This window comes from Numida meleagris, chromosome 3, assembly GCF_002078875.1.
Source record: "Numida meleagris isolate 19003 breed g44 Domestic line chromosome 3, NumMel1.0, whole genome shotgun sequence".
NCBI classification, from domain to species: domain Eukaryota; kingdom Metazoa; phylum Chordata; class Aves; order Galliformes; family Numididae; genus Numida; species Numida meleagris.
The window spans coordinates 52,299,342-52,319,787 of record NC_034411.1 but is presented as its reverse complement, the minus strand read 5'-3'; the positions used below and the strand labels follow the sequence as shown (position 1 = coordinate 52,319,787).

The window sequence follows — 20,446 nt, the reverse complement described above, 5'->3', positions numbered from 1 at the left end:
TGCAGGCGTAGTGCTCACAGAATTCCCTGCAGTCAGTCCTGGGTGCAGTACCCACTGTGTTAGCTCTGAAAACTGCTTATGCCTGTGAAAACATTTTTGGATATGTTTGTCTCTCTCCTCTACAACCCTTCTAGAGCATGGAAAGTGGTCACAATCAATGCCTAGGAGTTGCATGAGAATGTTTTTTTCAAAGCCCTGTATAAACATTACTTCATTAAGAAAATACATGATTATAAATTCCTGAAACCTCTTCAGGGTTGCTCCACTGTAATCCAAAAATATCACATGTAATTTCAGTGATATTTGTTCAATGATTATATTTTAAAAATGCCCCGAGGCTGAAAAGTTGGATGGTAAATTGCAGCTGCAAATTAATTAAAATAATCAAACAAGCCAGCAGTAACTCCCACAGTAAGGGGGTTGCTTATAAAGGCATTGTTAATGGAACGTTTGCCATCAGGGGGTTTGCTTGATTCCCTTTTAATAAAATATCTGTGATTACCTGATTAGCTGATCACTGTGCAAAGAATTTTGTTCTTAATACAGCCATGCAGCCAAGGAGAAGTTTTTATCAGATAGGATGTGTTTATTTAAAACGTGTAATTGGCTTTTTTATTTTTATTTTTTTAAAGGAAGCATGATCCAACAAGCCACTGCCTCCAACATAAGCTGCTTCTCTCTTCAGCCTGAGATGAGCCAGCTTTCTGGCATGCACTTATCTTGGCAACGTTACCATAATGAACTGAATAAAGGTAGGAACACACTGATGGAGATGGGAAAGTAACCTTTAATGTTTACAGCTGGTCACAGCCCATTATGGTGTTCCGCTAGTCATATGCCATAGTGCTAGAATCACAACAATGTACCAGCTGTGGTTCTGCCCCCACATGGTATTATTGGAGAAATAAATTGATAATGTCTGACGTGGCCAAAACATGATCCACACTTTTAGCTGCTACTCACATGGTTAAGGGCGCTCCTCGTAAAGGAAAGTAGCTCTTCTGAACAAAACTTTCCGGCAATGTGCTGGAACGCCAATAGACTTGGAAAATGGAAAGAACACATGAAGACTAGACACCTTGTGCATGTAATTGTATATTTATTTCTTTTTAAAGAACACTCCTTAAATGTATTGTAAGTCAATATACAAACTTGGTTTCACAGAATTATAATTCACTAACTAGCACAAAATATAATCCGGATTGTTGGTTTCTTTTGTGTGTATGTGAGAGAGTGTGTGTGAGTGAGTGTGTGCACACAGGCACATGCTGCTGGTGGTAGTGGGAACCCACCACAAGCCCAGGCTCCTACTGACTTCCCTCTGGAGCAAACCTCACCCAGATGGAGACCCTGCTCTGGAAGTCTGTGACTTTCTTGCCTATTAATCTGCTTCTTGAAGATGCCAGTGCCCTCTGCCTAGCTGGAAGGACCCGCCTGCTCCTCCATCTGCGGGATGGGGAGACTCACCCCATGAGGAGTGAGCAGCTGCTGGTGTTCAGGTGTGAGGAAATGTCTTCTGCTCCCCTCCGAGCTCACACACGCTCAGGTTGGGCAGAGGCACGGCAGGCCCTCACAACACGGGGACTGCTGTGGCTCGGTGCGGCCCAGTTCCCAGCCCAGCCTGCTGTGGCCATAGGGGCCCCACAACCCTGTTTCTGGGGTGAGAGGAGCAGGCCATGCCAAGGCGTGACCACTCGCCTACCTGGGAGCCAGCGGTGCCCCGCCTGCAGGTGGGCTGCGCAGCCGGCACTGGTGATGCACTTGTACATATCTACATAGGGTGGAATGTTTTCCCATAGCTTTTAAAAGGAGTATCTAGATCAACATGTTCACATAAGACCAAATACTTTTAATATATTTATAACTGTTTTATAAAGCTTTGAAAAAACTCACAATAGCACATTGTTTTACTTTAATGCTTTACGGTACTATCAGTTTAAAATCACAATCAGCACTTAAGTTATAGTCAATCCAGCAAACAAGAGACAAAAAAAAATTACAAGAGTTAAGAACTGACTGATACATCCTTTATCTTCTTTTTTTTTTAACTAATGCATAAGTGCAGAATAAGATAAGATACTCTAGTTTAAATATCTTGTTTTACAATATACATTTTGTTCTAATTACGCAACAGTAAATCCCATGCTTCACATAGAAAAGCAATCCACAACATTAAGAAAAAAATTTACAATTTATGAAACAAAGTAAATAAATATTAGTATTACAGAATCAGAGCTGTACATAAAAGCTGTTCAATTTTAATCAATATAAAAATATGTTTTAGTGCAACCTCACATATATTGATGCTGTTTTGCTTTACATCATTTAGATCCAAGTGTCCAAAAAAGGAAAGAAATTACATTTATTACAAAGCAGATACACAAATTCTAAAATATGTACAAATTACTGCTAAAAAAATGCTTATAAGAATATAAGCAAAGTAAAGAAAAGGCACAAACATCTGTACAATTTAAAAGTACCAGACCCAATAAGAATTTCAAATTTAATTTTGGTCAGGCTCATGATGACTTGTTATTTTATCTAATTCTCTTGATATAACAAAAGTATATATAATAGCAAACTACTGTAACTTAGAACAGGCATGCTGTAAAGTTGAATACTTCTTCTATCGCTAGAAAAAAAAAGTGGGGTAAATGTATGGGTGAAAGTCTCCATGCATCTCAGATCAATGTGGCTTGCTCTTCTCAGATGGCAGATCTTTTCTCTCATGTGTGCTTGATGGGGGCTCGCTCCTGCTGTGAAAGCCCAGCTGTCGGATGTCCACAAAGCTCTTGTTGTAAAAGGTGGGATGGGCTAGTGCAGTCTGTGATGTACCAAAACTGTCCTGTTCACCACCGTGCAAGTCAGGATGGGTGGTTGAGGCACAGGCCTGGCCCGGCTCAGATCCACTAAAGTGTTTAATGCTAAAATGTGCACTTTCTGAGGGTTTCTGGTGAGGCTCAGAAGGCCTCTGCGGCTGCTCCGTCCCATGCAGAGCAGCATCTTCTGTGGCGATTCGCAGAGAGGCTATGGCTTTCGTACAAGTCTGTATGTTCTCCTCCTGCTCCCTCTCTGTCGCTATTACACTGTCCTCAGAAGTGCTCTGTGTCAGCAACAGCAACGGGGAGGAGGACGTGCTGGAGGGAGCGGTGGGGTGCAAGCTGTGCGGAGAGGTACGCTTCTCATGGTGCTTGGGAACACCACGTGACTCTTGAGTGAGGGTTTCTGTCGGTCCTCTTTGCTTCTCCTCAGAGCCCTCCCTCTGCAGGGCCAGAGTGGACGGAGGATGTAAACCTGAAAGGGCAGCAGGTACAGAGTGGACCATCTGGATGCCCCCAATTGGCATCATGGGGATGGGTGCTCGGATCTGCTGCTGGGAGTGTAGTGGAAGGTGGCTGAAGACATAGTCACTCGGACCTTCAGGGAACAGGCTAGGCCTGTGATGCTCCATAGCTCCTTTTTCTCCATACAAGCCAAAGTAAGGCCCCTGAGACAACCCCTTCCGCTGTAACAAGAAAACAAAAAGAGAAACATCAGCGCCACCACTAGTAAAATTCTTGTCAAGCAAAACACCTATCTGCTTTCCTCTGCAATGCGGCCTCCTGTTCACTCAGCACCTTTCATCCAGATGGATCCCAAAGCATTTGGAAAACTCCACTAATTACTTATCCAAACAACATAGAAGGTTTTGCTTAGCTCAGCCCTACAGGGCTCTTGCCTCTGAGGTGAAATGCAGCAGCTAGTTAAGCATTCAGCAATACAATGCGGCAATTTAGGTCAGGAAGTGAAGAGTATTATATTCAACTGAAACTGCAGAGAGAATTTGGGGTAGATAGAGTTTCATTCCCCAGGAGGCATTTGGCCAGGACATCCATCTTACCCTCTGTTTTGGCAAATTGTGCAAACTGCACTGGTGTTGGCAGCCTGCACTGAGTATCGGGGCTTTGCTGCAGAGAAATGCACATTGGAAGGCTCCCTGTCTGCCACCAGTATGGGAAAATCCTGACTGCATGTATAAGCATTCTGTCTGCTGAAAGGTCCTACTCTGAAACCCCAGAGAAAGTACTTCCTCCCCCTACTTCCCACCCACCTCACTGACTAATGGGAATGAGTATTTCCAGGGAAGTTCAAATACCTCTTTGCCAAGAAGACTCAAGTTCTTATAGTCATTAACACAATGGAGCACTACCATGGCCTATCTGCAGTGCAAACAATAAATAATAACGAAAGCACAGGCATCAACCGTGAGTGAAAGTGACGATTCTGTAGTGGAGACACTCACTCACTCTTAATGGGACTGAGAAGAAGGAGGGATTTTTAACAGCTAGTAAAAAACAATCTCACTGTACTGAATTTTTCAGTGTCTTCCCATTAGTTCCTCTCTTGAGAAAATGAATAGCTTCATCTTCACTCAGTATTAAATACATCTTGAGCTTTTGGGTTTCTCCTTTTTTCATTCTTAACTTTTAAAATTTATTTTCCATTTGATGATTAAGTAGCATTTATTGTCGAACAGAGAAACGATGACACAAGTGCAGGATGACATTTTCATAATTGTACGTGGGATGTGGCCACACAACCCAGGGACACCCATAGGAAATTAGATGAACAAAAATAGTTATCTCCGCTCTGCAAATTGATCAAACACCCACTGGTTGCCCCAGAGCTGTGCCACCACCCTCAGTCCTGGTGCAGCAGCTGGGGACTGAGCTGTTACATGCCAACACACTGCAGTGGCAGCACTTCACTGCTGGGAAACCCTAGTTCTCAAGGCATTAAGCAACCTCTTGATCCCATCCTGGGAAATGGGTCTAGGGGGCAATTAAAGATTCAGTTTCTGTGCTACCCAGCGGCTGAATCTCACTGTGCTCAGATGCTTTGTCCTGTTTAATAAAAATCAATGCTGAGACAGGAAGGGTGACCCATAATCATCAGACTCAAACTTAAATGATGTTATTATTCTGAGAATAATCTAATTCTGGGAATTTTCCTATTCAGAAAGTGAGACACTTGAGTCTCATAAAAGAGAAACTGTCATAAGAATGCACAGTGACAGCACGTTGTACTGCCGAATGGGGAAAAATTTACAGAATAAACGAGTTGCCAAGCCACAAGACATAGTTCACCTCCTCTGTCAGTCCTTCCTATCGCTAACCTCACCACTGCACAGTTGCTTGCCCCCTTTTTTTTCACATCTTTCCTCTGTCAACCCATTTCTCAGTCATGCTGTCCTCTTGGCTGTTTCCTAAACCATGACATTTATCATTAATGCATCTAATGCGAATTTGGTTCAAGGGAAATAGAGCAAAAGCAACCAAACGAAAAGGAGTGAAACTTGTAGAAGAACAAACCTAGTCACACTTAAATCTCTAATTGAGAAGGACACTAGCTTCACATTGTACCCTGCCACAGTTTCAAAAAGAAGTAGGATGTCAGTCTGTCCTTGTCAGATAGAGGTGGTTAACATGATAGAAACTGTTACACGCTCCAAGATCAGCGGTATCATCCAGTATATGTCTCATATGCTTAATTTTTACATAGACAGTGACAGTGTATGCATGTCCACTGGATGCCTTCCAAGCTTGGCTGAGCACACATAGGATTATTTTTCTCTAACTCTGGCAAGTGAATTTTGAAGTGGCTGTACCTTTCATCCTATTATTATCCTTTACAGATACGCAGCATTTTCACACTTACAAATGCACAGATGCACATTCATGGGGAAGAGACTGAATATTAGAGGATCTCTCTCCTTTTAGCAAATATCCTGAAAATCCAAAGACTTTATTCTGTTTACAGTATTAGATCCCAAAGCTGACTGCAGTGCAGATAGTCACAGTATATATTTGCTATATAGTCAGAATGGATTCGTATAATTTCAGTGTGGTAAGTTCCTCTCTTTGTAAGGCAAAGGGTACCCATTTCATTTCCTATTAGTTCTCATTTGTTGCAGTGTAGCATATTTCCCTCCAACTCTAGGTGATATATAATTTTCCAAACAATAGTTTCAGGAGGTTTTCACTAAACTTTCTAGCCTGGTCATAAAGATAGACTTCCACAACACATCCCTTGTGCAAAGCCATATCCAACTTCACATATCTCCCGGAATGCCTTAACGGACAAGATAGGGTTTACCCTGTATCTGGTACATCATCCAAAACAGGCTGTAGGGAGTTAAGAGGAAGATCACATTTCAAAGCCAAACACCCTTCACAGACATCCTCCTGGCAGCCTCAGATTCCCTCAGACCACAGCTTGCAAAAAGATGGTGAGTGAAAAAAAATCACTGTGATTACCATTTCTTTATGTACTTGTGTCTTTTTAAAGTTAAAAAACAGAAAATAATGAACTCAGTGGGGAAATTCACATAACGGAGAACATCATTACCATGTGCCTTCTAAAGACAGATACTTAATACAGTGACTCTAAATCTATGAGGAATTCAGTTTCAGGATCAAGTCAATCTGCAGTCCTGCTAAGAATGAACTACTGCAGTCAACATATGCTTGTGGACCTATTTACAATTCACCTGGACTTTAGGATTTTTATGGTGGCTTTCTGTACAGGAATGCATTTCACTCAAGATGATAAAGTATTCAGAGTTTGGAAAGGGATTTAATATCCATATGTCTAGGATGATCAAAGGACCTTAGGTTCTAATGATTTTCAAGTGGTCATGCCTAATTCCCTTCAGCCCGTCTGAATACATCAAGACAGGCTTCAGACATTAAAACGAAGGAAAGGTGAAACAAAACAGCAGTACAAGCAGGTAACTCATATCAATAAAGCACATTGCAGTAAATTCTTATTTTCGGAAACTGCTTGTGAAAACTGTCAGTGGGGGAAAAATGCACTAACTCCTCAAAGCTAAAACAGTTGCTAGGGACAGGTATGTTCTGCTCACAACAAGGTAAATTCAGTCTTATGACTTGAAGAGGCAAAAGTTCTGCTCTATATGAGGAAGTAACGGGGTGCACTAGAAGCGAGGAAAAGCAGGAGCAGAGTGCAACCATTGGTGATGAACTTGATGTTCACAATATATGTATTGTCAGGTTGGAGCAGACGGTTACTCTGGACTAATCCTGTAGTCTCTTATTCACTTGAATGCCCACTCACAGTTTAAGTACACCTGGTGCGCTCCTTGAGCATATTCTCCAATTTAATGTCAACTGAAAATAATCCAGCTCCAAGAATGCTCTGCAATGTGTGTCAAAGCACAATAAATATGACAATAGAGACATTCACCTCCAAAGCACACTACTGATCCACAGATTGGTTTTTTTTGGGCAGAACAAAAACAACCATCCCATCTCTCCTCCTTCTCTCAGGTCTAGGATAAAATAACTAGAGAGAAGAATCAGAGCTTTTTTGATAATACTGCCACACCGCTCAGAAGAAAATAAACCTCTGGCACTGACAGAAGAGAAGATCTCTAATGTATTTAGAGAGCATGGTGATTTGCCTTTCAATTTAGATACAACAATTCAATTTGCCAAAGCCAAAGGTGTACTAGCCCTAGTCTACTTTGGAGAGAGTATCCTTCTGCAAGAGCGCATCTTGTTATTAACTGCTGAAGGAAAAAATAAAAACGTCTGTATTTTTGTCTATCGTCTACAAAAATTATTACTTTTCCTATGCTCTTTTCCACTTCCTAAAGAAATAATTTCAACTGCTTTCTACATAGTGCTTCCAATACCAGAGCACTTTACTAGCTCTCTGCACAGGACCACCAAAGAGCATAAACATTCAAGGGGAAACATGAAGGGGAACCAGATCACCACTGGCCAAAGAGTCTAGAGTAAATATATAAATTAATTTCAGTGGAGAAGAAATAAAACTGTCTTTTTTTCTGGTAACTTCAGGCACCAGAAGTACAAAAAATACTCTTAATTTCTGCAAGGATTGGGAATCCAATGCAGCTCTGAAACAGGAAGCAGCACTGTAAGTTGGCATCTGCATCACTGATGCAGTTGCTAACTACATTCTGATTTGCTGGATTTCACTTCTCTGAAAGTGAAGAACAGTCTTTATTCCTTTTCCCTTTCTAACAGTTTTCATTTATAGCAAGTTCAGGTATTATCTGTCTTCCCACACACTGAGTGCATTAACACGCGTTTCACTTCAAATCAACTTCTGTTTGGCTAAAGTATATCTCCCAGAAAGACACCCAGAGATGCAGAATCCATCTTTCCTTCCTCACAGTGTTTGTTAGATGGACAATCATCCTCACCTCTAATTTTCTCATTTAAACTTGCCCAGGCTCTGCTTCCTGTGACACCTGTGTCCAGTGACTATACTGAGGTATCGGCTTCTCTCAAAACATCAACATGCCGTTGATTAACCAATGCTTTCTTGTAGGACAAATGCCTGATCCTACCTCAAAAATAAGGTAAGTGTAAAGAGCCCATCTGGTATGGTGGAGAGCAATTTCCAAATGAAGGAGCTAAGGGTGCTAAAAGGGTCCTTACGATGTGCTAAACGCCTTGCTGGAAGGTGTGCATAACACACAAGGCAAATATTACAGCAAGAACTGTCACACTGCCAAAGAATGACTGTTCCATACCCTCCTGCCAGCATCCCCACACATTCAAGATCTCTACCACAGGATGCCAGTGGAAATGTCTCATGGGGGACATTAGAACTTGGACTCTCTGTACAATGTCAGCTGTAGTGTCCCATGTAATTCCTTCAGTTTGATACCACAGCATTATGGCTCTTAAACTGATGGTTATTTATCTTTTTTTCGTGTGCTTTCTTGCTTTGTCAGTGAGGCTGGTGGCTGGCTTTGTATTGTCTCTCATCTCTGCAGAGATCGTGTCTGTGAAACTGCAGCAGGGTTTTAACATACTCTTCCCCAAGGACAGCTTAGGAAACTCTCCTCCTCCGCTGCTCTCCACAACAACTTAGCAAACCATGGCATCACATCTAAGATGAGGGACTGAGACCAGGTGAGAGGTCAGGAAGATATGGCTGGGGCAAGCAGTTGGTGACAGGGAGATGGAGCAGGCTCTGGCCAAGGGCAGGAGAGGCTCTACAATGGGTTGCTGGGACTTGTGTTACTTTCACTTATGTGCAGAGTCATTCAGTATTGCAACTTTCCCTAATTCTCCTGAAAAGCCAGGAAGACTTTTGGATCTGGCTGGCTGGTGCCTCTCAGCACTGTTCGTGGCTTCAGCCACCTCTGCTCAGCTGCAATAACAAACCCACCCAAGCCCACCTTCCTCTGCTTGACTCAGCATATAAATTTGCACTAGACCTCTGGAGATACTCATTTTATAAGCTCAGGGTTCAGTTGTTCTTCCCTACAGAGAAGAACCATGACTACACAAAGAGCAAAGAAGACTGGTGATGGAGAGGAGGGCATGACAGCCCTGCCTGACATAGTGGCAGCCTGTCACAGATCACCTAAGCTGGATCCACACACTGCTTAGTGAGAAACACAGTGAGAGGGTAGCAGCAGCAGCAAATGTGGTGAAGGAAGCATATGACATAAATAAATAAAAGCACACACAGCAAGGCCACTCCCTAACTCTAAAGACCAAATTTATTTGTGGAGCTTTGTGAATGCAAGGGCCTGTCAAAAGTGCCAAGTCAGCAGCTTCTGACAGCTTATTTACTGAAACAGAACAGCACAGACAGCAACTGTGCAAGTTTTGTATATTTCCTTTTCCACCTAGACGGTGGTGTCCCTGCTGAAAGAGACAGTTGTGATGGTGCTGTCTGCTGGGTATACAGCCGTATGCTTCTGTCACGCAATAACATTCTTTACACTCCAGCCACAGATCCTGTTTAAGATGAGCACTCTGCTTCTCCAAGGATTTCCATTTACTTTAGTGTTTTTACTGCATTAAACAATAAATCAGGGATGGGCACCATACTGCAGTATCAAGGCCTTGAGCCCTGATCTGGGCTTGATCCCATCTGACAGTCTGGTAGGTGAAAGGTTTTACAGTGCAGTAACAAGCCGCACACACCATGTAAGCTTCCTGGGCCATTTAAAGATAAAGACGGGGCAGTTAATGCAAGCCAGCCTAATTTCATTGAAGTTAATGGAGCTACTCTGATGTGTACCAAGTGAAGAACTGACCCTTTGGCTGACTATACTGTGTCTAACTGAATCAGCATCCTGACTCGGTCCCTGTTTATTGCAAATGTCTTGCATTCACTCCAGGACTTCCCACTCAAGTTCAAAGCCCTGTTTTTCTACAAAACAGCAAAGTTTTTCAAAATAGAATGCACAATTTAAGCAAGAACACTGTTTTTGACAACAGGAATAAATACTCTTTCATACTTACTGAATGCCCCACTGGAATAGATTCAGACTGCAAATATTGACCCATAGACAATGCTGGATTATGGTATAAGCCCCTCCTGGGAGATGTCGCTCTAACCGAGGCCATGTATCTCCTCTCTCGCCGAGGAGACAAATCTCTTCTAACAGACACATCTTTCCCTGGTGACATTGGTCTCCTCGGTGATAGGTGACGTCTTGGTGAAACGTCCCGTCTTGGTGATAACTCTCTCCTCAGCACAGCCTCCTTCCGTGGAGAAAGGTGCCTCATGGGTGAAATATCTCTCCGGGGTGACAAATGCCTTCTGGGTGACAAATCTCCTTTTGGCATTAAATACCTCTTTGGCGAGTTATCTCTATATGGTGAAGAATCATAGCCAGGGGACGACTGCTGACTGGAAGGTGAGAAGTCCCTTGGAGATGCATTGGGGTCCATTGAAAGCACGCAGTCCTCATCCATGCAGCTAGGTATGTCTAACCTGTCTTTGTCGGGCTCTGAATCGGTGCTCTTACTCTGGAAAAACCTCTGATATTCTGTCATCTGTGAGTCTTCACAGGAGTCGCTTGATGTTACAAGCTGAGTAACCTGAATGCTAGGTAAAGTGACCAAGTAACTGATGAGGGAGGAGTGTCCCACAGAAAGGGAGCCCTCAGGGGAAGCCCCCTGTGACGCCCCAGCTGAGTTCACCGACAGGGAGGAGAACTGAGGGGGCTGTGGGCTGGTGCTCCTTGATCTGGTTTTTGGTGTTGAGTCTCCCTGAGTATCATCAAAGTCATCCTCATCTTCATCATCTTCATCATTGTCATCGCCATCTTCACCATCTGACTCCTCTGCATCAGAAAACTGATGCTCTGCTGACAGGCCTGCCAGGTTGCTACTCTTCTCTGCTTCCTGCTGCATGTCCTCCATGTTTTCTGAAACAGCCACGGTAAATCAAAATGGTAAGCACTTGCCACGCTTCTTCTGTTGCATTCATTCCCCACCCACAACACCTAGTGCCATTGCTGGACTATCTTCATCTGTGATGGCTAAATAAAGCCATTCTCAACAGTCTCAAAATGTATTTTTTCATATGTATAAACCTTAAAACTCTATACTCAAATTCAATCCTGTGAAAATGAAAGTATAAAAAGAAAATTCACCCTACCCCACCTTGTAACTTCACTGAATGTTACTGTCTCTCATAACTAAATTGAAACTACTTGGTACTTTGTATGAGACAGATGACACATTTCTATTTCTAGCTCCTTCTGATGGATCATAAAAAACATATCTTAGACAAACAGATCAGATTTATTTTTTATACTTCCTGTTTGTTAGATGCTTCTTAATTAAAAAATGCCCGAAATACTCTTAATATATTTTCCCATGCCAGCCGCTGTGCTAAAGTATAATGAGTCATTTGCATACTCCAGAGGCCATTCCAACTAAATTAAATCATTCTGACATACCTGCTTCTTCAGTTTCAGCATCATCTACAGATGTCATTGATACTCCAAGCTCCAGGCATTTTTTCATGTGTGCTTTAGACTTCATATGTTTTGTCAGATTTCCTATGGATCAGAGATGAATCTAATTAACTGACAACAGTAAAGATCACTTTCAAAGTGAGGTTTTGGTGTATAACTCAGTTATCCTGCGGATATCCTGTTTTCAGTTTAAAAACAAACAACAACAACAATGAAACAGACTAGGCTGAACTCATCTGGCCCATTGCCCAGAGCCTGTTTTAATGAGAATGGGCTTTTATATCTTCCAAAAAAAAGAAAAAAAAAAAAAACAACAAATAAATTCAGGCCTGAGAGTTATATACGCAACTCTCCACTTTTCCACATGATATTTAGGTGTGCCTACAAACTCTGAGCAAACTCAAAAACTCACTTTTGGCTGTTATTTATCCCTGGGCTTAGTGTTTATGATAAGCATATATTGCCTGGACACTGACATAACACCAATGCACCGTCGTTCAGGGTTCAGTGAGAGTTTAACCCAGGCACTTGCAAGCTAAGGACTCTCCCATTTACTTCACATGTGAGCTCCAAACATTTCGTGCCCTGAAGGCATTTGCTGAAGCAACAGTATCCCACAAAAAGACACTTATGCCTGATTTCTCAGTGCAAGTTTACTGTCTAGCTGCAATCTCTGACAATCTGCTCTCTAGGAGTTGAACTCAGAGCACTCACCTGGGATGTGGCAAACCCAAGTTCAGCTCCCTGCTTTGGAGTATGGATCTGAATCAGACACAGCAGGGATTTGAAATCACATCTCCCATTCCCATGAGGGAGCAATCTAACACTAGACTATTGACTTTCTGGAGTGTCTGTCTTGGTCTGTTTTTTTCACAGATAAGACAACTGCGTTGAGACTGGCCCCAAGAGACATTCCATAGCAAAGAATCCTGAGCACAAAAAGCACAAGCCAGAGAAATGAGAGTATCACTCTAATCCATTAGCCACTTCACTCACATCTGCAACAGACAACTGGGGAAGTGCCAACCCAGACACAGTACTTCTTAGTTCAAGGAAAAGCACTCTGTGAGTGTACAAATGCTGCTTTTGGGACCCTGACAAGTGTCTCCAGATAGCAGGAACAATGAATCACTCTCAGATAGTAGAGGTGTGCTTGGAAGCTCACAAGCTCCTTTTCTCTAATTTTCAGTCCTAGCTAGTTTATGTAATTCCCTTCTCAGTAAGTTTCTTATGGTGACTGTGTATTGCATGAAGAATCTAACTCAGCCTCCAATGCTCCCATGTGGCTAAATGCTTTGAAGGTCTCAGCAACAATACTTCTGAAGCTGACAACTGCCTATGAGGAGCAACACACCAGTTAAACTCTTCTTGCACTTTGAAAGCTTAGTTTCTTCCTACTCATCCCTCTCTTGTGCAACAGCATACCACCTCCTCCCTGTTTCTTCTTCTCTGCCAGAAATGCCAGCAATTTCACATTTATTTCCATGCTATCTCTTCTGCCCGGGATGTCCTCTCTGAACAGAATTGCAAAACCACAATCCCCCTTTCAAGTCCCTCCTGAAGACCCACTTCTCCTGCAATGTCAAATAAAAAAAAATAGTGTTGTGAGAACAGCTCCCCAGATAGACCACAGGGACTACCACGAGCAGCTCCTTCTCTTTGTCTCTACACCCCCATCAAAGTTCTCATCTTAAACTAGATTGATGGGTCTGCTACCATCCATGAGCTATGCCCATCTTTGGCAGAGGAAGAAGTGTTGGAGTCATGGAAACTATTATAATCCTCATTCCTCAACACAGCCACGAAGCTGCACAGGAATCTCAGCAGAAATTTCTTTCAGCTTCTTCTCTTCTCCTTCAAGTAAATTCAGTACAGCAGGATCAGAACCAATTTCCCTTCACTGTCAGAGCGAAGCTAAGAAACTGAGAATGTAAGGCTTGTTTGGACTGTGCTACAAAGAAATGCTACCACAGAAGAGGATTTTTTTCTTTTAGGGAGACAGTCACATGGTAAATCCACATTCCAAAGAATATCATTATCTATGGCCATCGGGTGACAAAGGAAAGCTTTTTTCTGCGCTGATAAATACATGTGAACACAGGATATCAGCTCCCTATTAATAATTAATGCTGCAGTGGATGGAGTGGCCCATGTGGGAGATATACATTAATTATAAACTTGAAACTGACCCCCTGCAAAGAATGTGAAGGCATGTTTTCCTCACTAGCTGATGCTCTGCTTCTACACTATGTCACAATAAGTGTACTCGCCTAGTAGCATTTCAGCATTGTTCAAATTAAAATTTGTACCACATAACAACTTTGGCAGAAAGTATTGTTTGTGAGGGCAGTTCTTATGCTACTATATTTTATCTCCAAACAGCTGGACCGGTCAAAGCCCTCAGCTCTTAATGAAGCTATCCAAGGAGTCTCTAAGGCTCACAGTATCCCTGGATAAATTCAAGAGAAAAGAACAATCTATGTCATGGAGTGCTGTATCCATAAACCTAGCCATTTTGTTTTGAAGAAAATTCTTTCCTTGACAGCAAAGGGTGCTTGGACCCCAGATGCAAAATATCTCAAGATTTCTTTGTGAAGTGGCAAAAGTTCAGAAAGAAAGGTCAAGTACCTTTAGTTTTGAAGGCAAAATTGCACAACTTGCATACGTAAGGCCGGACGTCAGTATGAGTGCGGATATGTTTTTTGAGCATGCTTGGCTTTTTGCAGCGAATTCCACATTCTTCACAAATGTACTTTCCTCGGCCACGACCTCTGACATAGACATAATCCTCATTTGATTTATACCTGTTGAAAGAGAATGAGTATTTAAACCATATAGACTCTAGATTACATACATGCACAAACATTACCTCAATGCATCCAATCCTGATCTTATATCTCATCACAAAACTGCCACAGAAGTCCATGTGAACTGCTGAATTTTCAAGCTCAAACTCACAAAGTATTTCCTTTTCACAGGGAATGCATTGGTCTCATTGTGTTTGTGTATCTTAGCTATTTTTTTTTAACGATATGAGAACAAAAGGCTGTGGTATGGGTATACTACAGACACCTTGTTAGGAAACAGATTAGCCACCATCCCTGTAGACAAAGCAAAATCTCTTATATGAATTTGCAGATTGGGTTCATTTCATCTATCTGTACTCTTGAACCATGTGGGCATCTACCACCACTGAAAACAGAGCTCTTTTGTGGTATAATTAATTTGACCCGTTTAAATGTATTTATCTGATTTATCCCTTGGGATCATATAAATCTCATCCTGCAAATGCTCATTTTCCCCTATTAAGCATAAAGGGAATGCAGATGGCTAGCAAGGATGTATGTATTTACACTAACCATGTCAGAAGTTCCCAAAGATGGATCTCACCCTAAGGAACATTGTGTTGAGCTCATGCAGGTACCTGCTGCTCTAGAAACAAAATGGGAAACTTCCAACCTGCTTACTTGGCAGAACATTGTAAAAGGAATTTTTCCTAGCACAGGCGTAAGCATTCAGTGCTATTTTTGCTGATTACATCATCTGTTAGATAAGAATTAAGACACAAATCGATGTGAAGATGCACATTTCATTTACTGTTATGATAAACTGGTAATACTGAAATCTAAAAGAGTTGAAGGGATCTGCCCCAGATGTTCTGAGGCTTGAAGTTATTGGGCATTCCCTAGAGGGAGAACTTCATCCTCATTCCCCTAAAGTAAAATTCATAAATTGCATGAACCGAGAAATAATATTTATTCATTCCTTTTTCCTCCACTGTCCTCTCCCTAAGCAGCACAGAGTACTTTCAGTCACATTGTGGATGCGCAGCCCACAAACTATCACTGGTACTGACACTCAGCACTTTAAATAAATAAAGGATTGTGTGAAAGGTTCTGTTAATGTGATGATAACTCTACAAGAAGCAAGTGGCAATTTGGAGGGTTACATTGAAACATTTTTCAAGTCTGCTTTTCTTAGATGAACACTTTTGTGTGTTCAACAATATCACTGGCAATATAAATACTGAAGCTGTCTTACAAATGCAAAAAACTCTGTCTTGTTCTCATGCCCGCTGTATCACCTACGGAAAATATAAACTCCTCTTTCAGATGTGGATGCCTAAATTCATTTTCTTCATCTCCTTTCTAATAAAGTTGGCTCTCTCCCTTTTCCGTCATTGTTCATAGTGCCACATGCAAAAGTTACATAGTTTAATGATCTCTCTTGCAGTTTGGGATGTACAACATTTCTGAGATTCTTTTTTTGTCCACCTCAATTCCCAGATTCTCCATTGTTTTCACATGCTAACAACTCCTAGTCATCTCTCTATCCATTGCTTCATCAGCCACTTTCAGGCCTTCTCTGACAGACAGAAAAAATGCCCAATATTGTTTGAAACACTGCAATCTTATCTGCTTTTCATCTTTCCCTGCAGTCTAATTTTGCTGGGATGGAGTCTACCAAATCATCCCCGATCGATATTGCTAAGAAAAATGCTGTGTTACAACATCTGCTTTTCTCTTCCTACATCTCTGCTGTTCATTTGCCTGACCTTGTTCTACCAGCTTGTGTCACCTCTCAGATCCCACTGGGTACAAAGTCAATTAGACAAGAGCATCTCTTTGTCATTCAGATGCACAGCTCTTGACCACGATTGATCTTGACTCTCTAAATATGCCCCACAAGAACAACCGTAACAAAAATGGCACATATGAATTGGACATGTAAATATGGCCTGGTCCAAATGCTGAATCATACGAAGTTTGAATCTATGTAAACACCTTTCCAAGCCCCTACGAATATTAGATCTTACTATTAACTTGTGCTTCTCTCAAATCTTTCAGTAATTTCCCCTTTCCCACTACATAACTTTCATGTGACTATGGTCACTGGAGCCCTGAGTTTGATTTTAATGAGGTGCTAGAGTTAAAAGTATTCATAAGCCTTGGAGTCCTGAAATGTCTAACCAAAACGCCATTTTATTGGGGATTTTCAATGATCTATGTCTATTACTGATAGATATAAAAGAGCAAACAAAGGCAAGGTGTGCATTATTGCTGTAAACTGATAACATCGTTAAGCAAGATGTCAGATGAGTGGGAACATTTGTTCTATCCCTCCTTTCTTTCAGCTTCACACCGTGAGTAACTAACAGTACTGTAGCAAGTAATGAACTTAAAATTGCTGATTTTTTTCATATCCCACCAGGATTCTGTAGTCACAGTTGATGGAAAGCAGATTTTGTGAATCAAATCATTTCATTTGAATCAAGCCACCTGCCAGAACTGATAATATCGTTGGTAGGTTCCTCCTTCTAAACGCTTTCTGCTGCAATGCTTACAAACTGCTCTTGACTGGCTTTAGTGTGGTAAGTGATGTGCTGTGACATCTGCTTTTCTGCTGAACTCCATTCATTCTGTTGCTCCAGCTTCTCACTGATTCCCAGCCCTATCTAACTCACTTTTAGTCTACTTGCCATAGAAGCACTCTGCTGCCCTGGCACGGGGCAGCTGCATGACCACACTTCCCTGTATATCAGACAGACATTCCCAAAAACTGAAAACTGTGATGACTGCAGATCTTTCTCAGCTGTGAATTCTGAATTGCTTTCCCTGCATTTACAGTACAAAAATAATCAAGAACCCTAAGAAAATCCACTCCCCAGGATAAATGAAAGATGAAAGAAAATACCCTGCTGAAACAAGATATTGCCAGGCATGTTTATCTGTCTAGGGGGACAGAACATGAAACAAACACAACAGATATCTGCTGCATAGTTCGGCACACTACTTGTGTGTGCTCAGGTGATGCAAATACGAGCTTGATGAAAGTAGAAGAGAACAGAGTAGAAGAGAACAGCTCTACAAACAGCCAAGAGCAAGCAAGCATGAAAACCCACTCATCTTAAAAACCTAGCCCTCAGAAGTCATAAACAAAAACCTGAAGAGGAGGACAAACTGATTAATCAGGACAGAAAATAATAAAAGACAGGGTTATTACATGTAAAGAATATTAGATCCATTTAAAAAGAACAAATAAACAAAAACAAAATAATGAAAAGAATAAAGCCCCTTCCACAAACACTTTGTGTAAAATGTACATTAAAATGATCATCTATAAGGAAAGTGTGGACTGATTAGCACTGTATCACCTCATTCACTGTAGCTTTGAAGGTCATATGCTCCTATTAGGGAAGTATACTGCACCGATTATTTGTCCCCTCCCAATTCCAGAAATTAATGTGCACATCAAGGTTTCTTTCTTTTTGTTCTATTCCAAGAAAGGAGAGTAAACATAGCCAAGTATTACTAGGAGATATACCTAAGTGACATGTGAAATATATACCTTCACACAAATAGTTTCACAGACCTTACTGGTGTACAGGGAAACTTAAGATGGTGTGAATAATACACAAAGTTTTCATAAAGAAGGTGTTAGATGGTAGAGGAGTTTCATAGAGCGATCTGTTGCAGGTTGTACTGATCTGAATCCCCTACAAGTTGCTTTTCTTAACATACTTTTACCCTTCTGACCTCTCATCATGTAGTTTACATCAGTGCAAACTATCTTCAGCTGAGTGATCCAAATTCAGAAACGATACATAGTGGGAAGCAGGCAAATCTTCAAAGTCGGTGCGAATTTAAGTAATAGCTTTTTAAATTTCTTGCAAACTTAGGCCTATCCCTGAATTTGGGTCGCTCTGACATAGCCAACCTAATGACTTGGGTACTAGAACAATGTACAGCCACAGAGAACATCCAGGTCCTGTGTTTGGGCCAGCATACCAACTACAATCTCCAAAATAACATTTTCAGCCTTTCAAGTAAGATGTAGGCTACATCCTTTCATTGATGCAGACTAGAAAGAAATGACAATGTTCATTTCATGGACACTATCCAAGGGGAGTCAAGCTATACGATGGCAGTGAAGGACAACTGAGATTTTAGAGTACAAAAATATGAGAGAAGGAATAGCATGTGCAAATTCATCATATCTCCATCATTACCTATTTAGTTATCCCACTAACACATTGCTATGAGACTATTTGGATTTGGTAAGACTAAAAAAAACTATTTTGTTCAGCCACCTGACTAGTCACTACTAACCTCTGGCAAATAATTGCATTATGTCAGAATTTTTAAAATAAATAAATCAGTATCTTACATTTTAGAGTATACTCTTAGAGAAAGATAAACAACTGTCCATTTCATTTGTTTTTTGTAACAGGATCCATAAGCTTCAAAATATTGCTAATGATCTTCCAGATCTCCTTTTTCTCTCTCTATGTTAGTTGTTTCTATTATCAAAGGAGTAATAGACAGCCACAGTAAAATTAATCATTTTATCAACCTTAGATAATAGATCTACGGATTAGGCTTAGATACCATAGATTTCATTGCTATCTCACATCTTATCATCAAATCCAACTGCAGTAAATAAATGTAATATTACAAGAATAGGAGTAAACGTTCCAAGCTAACCCGTTCAAGTAAGCAGAGGCACACAGAGTCAAAAAAAAAAAATGGAAAGATGTCCTCATGGAAGCTATTAAAAAACTGTGTAGAAAATAACAAAATCTTAACTATCTATTTCTTTATTTATGACCTAAAGAACAAAAATGACAATTCAGAGTGAGCATTCTCACCAGGATGTAAAAACTGTCCTATAGCATAGTAGAACTAAGAGTAAGTACACAGATACTCTGTAGTTTGTTTTAACACAGACATATACATAAAACAAGAAGAAGCTTAGGTGCTACAGCTCACAGCTGAAATACAGGAGACTCTTTATATCCTAGTTCATTCATGTTCATTTTCAAATCTATTTAAAACAACAGGCTGAGCTTTGAAATTTCCAGTTGCATTTTCTTACCCTCCTTCAAAGATTTTAATTCGTATCGGCTCAGTTTGTTTGGACGTAATGTCTTTATCTCCATGAATGTCTCCTTTTACTCTTTCTTTTATAATATTCCCCACTACTTTCTTTTCAAGCTTGCTGCCAAACAAGAAGAATGGCTCATGTTTCATCTGCAGAACAAAGTCAAGGAATGGTGTTACTGCTGGAACACACAATAAATGCACACTTTATTTCAAGCACTTTTAACATTCCAAGTCAAAGCCAAACTTTCATTGGTGCAACTCTAGACAATGAATTAATTTGTCTCATTCAATCTGATGGAGAATAAGAGAGAGGGTAACATGGACACATTTTTATGTGAGTCCGGAAAGAAAAGACAGCACCATATCTTTCCTTGGGAGGAAAAAAAAAAAAAAAATCATGGCAAATAGAGATGGAAAACCCTTAGAATGTAATTTATTGCCATTGCAGAATTTTCCCTGGCACCATTATCTAATGCTTAGTCCACGAGGAAGAATCAGTATGTAAAAGACATTAAAATGATCTGAAGAGCCTTACTTAATTTTAAGTTAATCTTTACTTATGGACCTGCATGGATGCTTGTGTCCTGTTTGAATCAGGACACTGCAAAAAGATAGGACAAAATAAAAGTAGATAACTTTTCAGGTTCTGAAACATGTGAAGAGTGGGTTTGAAAGCCTCACCTTCTACAATTAATTCTCAAAATGTAGACAGAGGTGGCAAAAGTAACAGAGTTTGCAAAGGGGTAAACTGAGGCTCAAAAGTTGTCATGGGAAGATATCAAAGTTTGATTTCCCAATGGGA

General features: G+C 40.9%; 1 protein-coding gene across 8 annotated transcripts in view; it reads right to left on the bottom strand.

Annotated features, from left to right (window-relative positions):
* The window catches only part of HIVEP2 (human immunodeficiency virus type I enhancer binding protein 2), a 133,377-nt gene continuing 114,013 nt past the window's right edge, over window positions 1,083–20,446 (bottom strand). For 7 of the 8 annotated variants that reach the window (XM_021389525.1, XM_021389524.1, XM_021389528.1 and 4 more), the window contains 5 exons: window positions 19,637–19,791; window positions 14,390–14,565; window positions 11,744–11,845; window positions 10,296–11,206; window positions 2,687–3,505 (listed from right to left, as the gene is read on the bottom strand). In XM_021389525.1, the coding sequence (XP_021245200.1) occupies window positions 2,687–3,505; window positions 10,296–11,206; window positions 11,744–11,845; window positions 14,390–14,565; window positions 19,637–19,791 (2,163 nt within the window). Of the gene's footprint in view, window positions 3,506–10,295; window positions 11,207–11,743; window positions 11,846–14,389; window positions 14,566–19,636; window positions 19,792–20,446 lie in introns of all 8 variants that reach the window. The other variant, XM_021389529.1, reaches the window with a different exon arrangement.